Below are 5,572 nucleotides of genomic sequence, written 5' to 3'. Positions count from 1 at the left end.
CTCAGGGGGTGGCCGGGGCTCCTCCGGCGGTGGTGGTGGTGGTGGGGTCTTGAGCTCATGGGTCTGCAGGACATCTGGGGCACTGTCCCGCAGGATGCGGGTGACTCTCCTGCTGCAGCACTCAGGCCCCGAGGAGGAGTACAGTAGGTCGAGCTCCTTTGGGCTCTGTGCCCTGCTGGAGTCGTAGTCACTGTCGGTGGCCAGGAACACCTCCGATGAGCCCTCCTCGTCCGACAGTCCATGCGAGTCTGTCAGGGGGAGGAGCAGCAAAGAGGGGCTGTCAGGGGCTGTCAGCAACCCTGGCTGAGGGTTTGCACTAGATGGAGTCCAAGGAAGCCCCCGAGCACATACCCTCTTGCCGTACCCCCCATGCAGCGCTTGCCAAGGCACAGGCAGAGCAGGTCCTGCCTCAACCAAGACCAACTTGCCCTGGCCATGCTCCCGACGCCAGCTCTGCCTTCACCTCCACGGTGCAGCCAGTCAGAGCTGCCATCCCATTCCCCTGAGCACCGGCAGCCCCTGAGCCCACTGGCAGGAGCTTTGCAAAGCTGGGTCCTTACCGGAGTTGAGCTTACGGCTGGTCTCTGGCGAGGGTGCTGGGGAGGGAAGGTAGTCGAGATGGGATGAGGTGGATTGGGTTTTCTCCTTCGTTGCACCGCCGGCCTCGATGAGGAAGCCACTGAGGGACACGCCGCAGGAGGGCTGCTTGTACCGGGCGTGTTGCAGGGCATCCATAATCCAGCGCATCTCACGCCAGATCTCCTCCATTTGCTGACAAAATAGGAAATGAAGGATCATCCCTTTCAAAAAACCAAACAACAGCAACAAAAAAGCCCCACAGCAAAACACAGGCTCTCCACACACACCTCTCCCAAGAGGGTGAAAGCTCTGGGGGAATCCCTGAGTCAGGAAATCCCAAGAAAGTGCCCTCAGGTGGGAAGATGCTGCTTCCCCCACCCAGTGGTAGCGGCTGGTTCAGCAGCCCCTGCCTGTGGGATGCTCTTTCACACATCCATCCCAAAATGCACTTCCAGGCCCTTTTCTTGCAAGGTGGGAACCTGCACAGCGGGAGCCTTCAGCTCTCTACTCAGGATTTTTAATGTGATCATTGCAGTAAGAAGTTGTTGGATGAAGCCCTGCCTGCTGCTGCCCATCTGCCACGTCAGAGAAACCCTGCATGGTCACAGCCACCAAGACCAATGAACAGCCCCAGTGTGGATGCTCCTGCAGCTCATGACTGTCCTGGCCACGTCCCATGGACACCACTGAGCCTGGCTCCTGCTCTGCGTACCTGGATGTAGTCCTGAACCTGCTGGTGCCTCTGCTTCGCGGTGGAGAGCTCGGTGTCGGAAAAGGCCTCCCTGAGGCTCTGCTGAGAGAGGAGCGACTCCAGCTCCAGGAGGGCGGACACCTGGCAGTACTGGGTGATGAACTCCCGGTCATACGTGAAGAAGTGAACTGGGAAGGGAATGAAAAATATCAGGTCCCTTGTTGTGGATGCCCTACGGGCTCCTCCCCACTCACCCAATGCAGGCAGGAGGCAACACTCTCTTCTAGCCCAGCTGGAGAGTCCTCAGCATCCCCCTCCATCCCTCCTCTCCTGTGGGAGGTAAGTGAGCTCCATCCCACCTCACTACCCACCCCAGCTCTTGGGAGGTCTCAGAGGGCAAGGAGACTGGCAAGGATGGGTTTTGGCATTCCCCCTGCTCACCAAGCTCAAAGATCTGCAGTGGCAGCGTGAGGAAGCCGGAGGAAGGGGTGTAGGGGTTGTTCTGGCCTGGAGCAGTGCAGACATCGTCTGATGGAGGCAGCAGCAGCAGGAAGGAGACCTGGCCCCCAAAGTCCAGCACCTCTTGGCTGTACAGACGGAAATCTTTGGCCTGCAAGAAAACACTGCAGGTAACGGCTGCAAACGTCACCTGGTGGGCCCTCCACCAAGTCCTCATCCACAGAGGAGTCCGCAGGGACCAGCTGCAGCCAGGGGACACTGATGTTTCAGCACACAGCCAGAGGCTCCCTGCTTTTGGCATAATCTGCACACCTTCCTTTCACTCCTATTTCTCCTAAAAGTCTCCAAACTACTGGTCAAAGTCACCACAACAGGGTGTTAGAGAAGTGCCACCAGCAATGGTCTCAGCCCTGCTCAGAGAGGTGCCCTCACAGCTGCCCGGCCAGAAGCACGTGTCTGTCACTGGGGCTGGTGGGCACCTTCCCAGAGAATGGGACATGGTAGAAGAGGGATTTCTCCCCACACTGTCTGGTCCAGGGGACTACAGCTCTATCCCACCACTGGCCAGGGACCATCCGTCTTTGGAGGGACAGAGTTGGGCTGGTCTTGTGCTGCAAGGGCTGAGCCCAGGACCAAACCACACAGCAGGCAACAATGCAAACCCAGATTCACCATCCCTTCTTCAGAGGTACAGGTGAGGGTGGTAGAGCTCCTGTGGACGCTGTCCCTGGGCAGGCAGATGCTTCAGATGCTGGTTGTCCACCACTCACCTTTTATTTGCACAGGACTAAAATCCAATTGGTGCTTCAGGCTCCCAAAGAGGGACCCTGTGGCCCCTGCCTGCTTGCTGCAGTGACCAGCATGGTGCTGCATGGCTTCTTCCCCTTCCTCCTCCCCAGACCTCAGCACCTGCCCGTACCTCTTGCAATGGGATGTTGACCAGCGTCATCAGCTCCTTGATGGCCACTTGGAGCTCCTGAAACAAGTGGTTCTGGGAGGTCTCAGCCTCTGGCTCTGCAGGAACGGGCTCCTCCACACTGGCCATCTTCTGCAGCCATTCCCACTCCTCCCTGGAGAAGGGAAAGACAGACACGTGCAGGATGGAGCAGCTTGGCGTGGACCTGAACACGCAGTCACTACGAGAGCTGTGGCTGCTCAGCTCTTCCTTCCCTGACAGTGCAGCACCACAGGGGATGTGGGAGGTGTGGAGGAAGAGGGGGACCTTGGTTTGCTCCAGCCCCACGCTGCCCTGCGTGGCAGGCAGTGGTCTGAGAGGGAACGTTACGCTGCTGCCAGGAGCCTGAGAGCAGAAGCAGGAGGTGATTACGACAAGAGGAAATGGCCTCAAGTTGTGGCCAGGGCAGTTGAGATGGGATGTGAGGAAGAATTTCTTTGCTGAAAGGGTTCTGAGGCATTGGAAGGGGTTGCCCAGGGCAGTGGTGGAGTCCCCATCCCTGGAGGGATTGAAGAGTCATGTAGACATAGTGCTGAGGGACATGGGTTAGTCGGGGACTTGTCAGTGTTGGGTTCACGATTGGACTCGATGAGCTTAAAGGGCTTTTCCTTTAAGAGGAAATCAAGACAATTCTGGGATTCTGTGACGGGTGTTCTTAGGCTGGATGGGCCAGAAGAGCCTGGCTGCCCGGGGTGAGCCGCCCTGCAAACTCCACCTGGAGATGTTTGGGTTGGAGCGAATCTTGACGTGGCACAGGATGTTGGGGAGCTGCTCTGGCACCAGCACTCGGATCTGATCCACTGCGCTGCAGAGCTTCAAGTAGCCCAGGTAGAGGCCCGGGGAGAGGGCATGGCTGCTCCGCTGGTGGTAAGCCAGCTTGTCCTGCGAAGAAAGGCACAGCTGGATTGAGCAAGCCCTTGCAGTGGGGCTCTCTCCCGACCTCATGCTGCTGCCATGGGACAGCCAGGACAGCTGGCAGAAGGGAAGTGGCAGAGCAAGAACAATCTGGTGCTGACAGGGTAACTCTGGCACCAGCCTGATGCCTCTCCTTGAAGCAAGAGGATTTTTGCAGGCTGGGTGGGCTCTGCTCCCCCTCTGCCCACAGCCAGGACCAAACCCTCGGTGGCCTGGGCTCTGCTGTGGCTTTTCCAGCCAAAGGGGGAGCAGGGAACGCTGGTGGTCCCTCAATGGAGCCCACTGCCATCCCCTGCCACGACAGCACCGGCACTGCACCTGGACGGAGATCAGCAGCGTGTCCAGAGCGGTGGGCTCCTCCGGCGATGACACGGACTTGCGGCTGGTCTGCAGCTTGCAGATGGGAACCCAGCGGACGCTCTCAAAAGTCTGGTTGGTCTTTACCTCCTTCAGGGTGATGATGAGGATGTTGCCCTGTTTGTCTTTGACGGGCTCGAAGAAGACCTGCCCCAGGTCCTGGATGCCCAGCAGCCCCTGCACAATGGGATGGGAATGCAGGAGAAAGCAGAATGTCAGGGGACATCCTGGAGGCACAGTGTTCTGTGGGTCTGGGCGGCCAGGACATGACTGGCAGCTGCCTGCTGGAAACCAGTCTGCCCAGCAAAGCACCCACCGAGAGCCCCCTGCCCTTCTGCACAAGATTGCCATGAAGCTTGACACCTCACTGTCCCACAACTGGGGTCCCACCAGGGAGGACAAGGCAAGGGCACCGAGTCCCACCACTGAGCGAGCTGTGGGCAGGACTAGCAGAGCCTGGGGTTTTCCTGGCTGTGCCACATCCGTGTCCTGCTCCCAGGAGAGCCTGACGCACAGTGTCCCTCAAAAAGTGCTTGCTCCCGCCCAGGTCCATCCTCACCTGCATTTGTGAGATGGCCAGCAGCATCTTGAAGCGCGTCTGCAGGATGCAGGAGCAGGATGACTGGGAGACAGTGACACCCTGCCGCAGCCACAGGATCTCATCCCACATGCAGGACACCTGCAGCACACCAAAGGGTCGTCACCACCAGCTGGTGATGCCTGCAGCTGGTTCACACAATGGTGTCTTGGGGAAATCCATTTGCCTTTCTGTTTGAGCTGGGTTAGGAACCTGCACCAGCACATATCACCATGCTGTGTCCACTCAGATACCTTTCTTATCTAGGACTGAGATCTTCTGAAGTTTGATTAGAAGACAGCCAAGAGAAGGAGGGAGAAGATAACCTTCTCCCTCAGTAAATGAGGACCATCCAGCAAAAGATTTTGGCCCTGAGCTGCCCACCTGCCCTTTCACCAAGCCTGCTGAGAGCAGAGGACCAGGCAGCAGCACTCTGCAAGCCCTGCTCTGTACAACAGCACCCACCCATCATGGCACACATCTTGCCCAGCATGGCACCAGCCCCTCACCCACCCAGCATGGGACACAGCCTACCCAGTACTGTGCTGGTCAATCACCCACCCATTGTGGCATGCAGCCTGCCCACTGTGACACTGGTCCATTGCCCACCTTTGGGCTTCCAGGGGTTGGGGTGGAAACACTGTTCCCCAGTGGTTCCTTGGTCCATGCTGACCCCCGGTGAGCGGCACACCTGTGGGCTGCCTGTGCCAAGCCCCAGAGTCCGGGGTGGAGGAGAAGCTGCTGCCCACTGAAGGCAGCGGTGGTGCATGATGCCCACTTGGCTCACAACCTCAGACATTGTGTCGTCTGGTGCCAGATGCTGGAGTAGCTCGTGCTCACTTTGTGCACATGGGGTGTCCCCTGGTGCTGCTTCCAGACCCAAATCAGACCCAGCCAGCCCCGGCAAGAGCCGCACAGTGCCCTGTACACAACAGGCACAGCTGCCTGCGCGGCAGCACTGGGGAAGGTGCTCTGCTGAATCAAAGAATCCCAGACTGGTGGGGTTGGAAGGGACCTCAGGAGATCATCCAGTCCAACC

At 58.5% G+C, this 5,572-nt stretch overlaps 1 protein-coding gene across 1 annotated transcript in view; it reads right to left on the bottom strand.

The window, feature by feature from the left end:
* Positions 1–19: 19 nt before the first annotated feature.
* Positions 20–5,572, bottom strand: part of LOC104523768 (ankyrin repeat and fibronectin type-III domain-containing protein 1) — a gene marked incomplete at both ends in the record, with an annotated part of 9,318 nt that continues 3,765 nt past the window's right edge. Inside the window, 8 exons of the mRNA XM_010166455.2 lie at positions 20–248; positions 561–771; positions 1,292–1,458; positions 1,712–1,880; positions 2,649–2,799; positions 3,400–3,566; positions 3,918–4,133; positions 4,516–4,635. Coding sequence (XP_010164757.2) covers positions 20–248; positions 561–771; positions 1,292–1,458; positions 1,712–1,880; positions 2,649–2,799; positions 3,400–3,566; positions 3,918–4,133; positions 4,516–4,635 — 1,430 coding nt within the window. The remainder of the gene's footprint in view (positions 249–560; positions 772–1,291; positions 1,459–1,711; positions 1,881–2,648; positions 2,800–3,399; positions 3,567–3,917; positions 4,134–4,515; positions 4,636–5,572) is intronic.

This window comes from Antrostomus carolinensis, unplaced genomic scaffold (genome assembly GCF_000700745.2).
Source record: "Antrostomus carolinensis isolate BGI_N321 unplaced genomic scaffold, ASM70074v2 scaffold27724, whole genome shotgun sequence".
Classification (NCBI taxonomy): domain Eukaryota; kingdom Metazoa; phylum Chordata; class Aves; order Caprimulgiformes; family Caprimulgidae; genus Antrostomus; species Antrostomus carolinensis.
The sequence above is the reverse complement of the archived record's forward strand: the minus strand, read 5'-3'. Positions and strand labels throughout refer to the sequence as shown.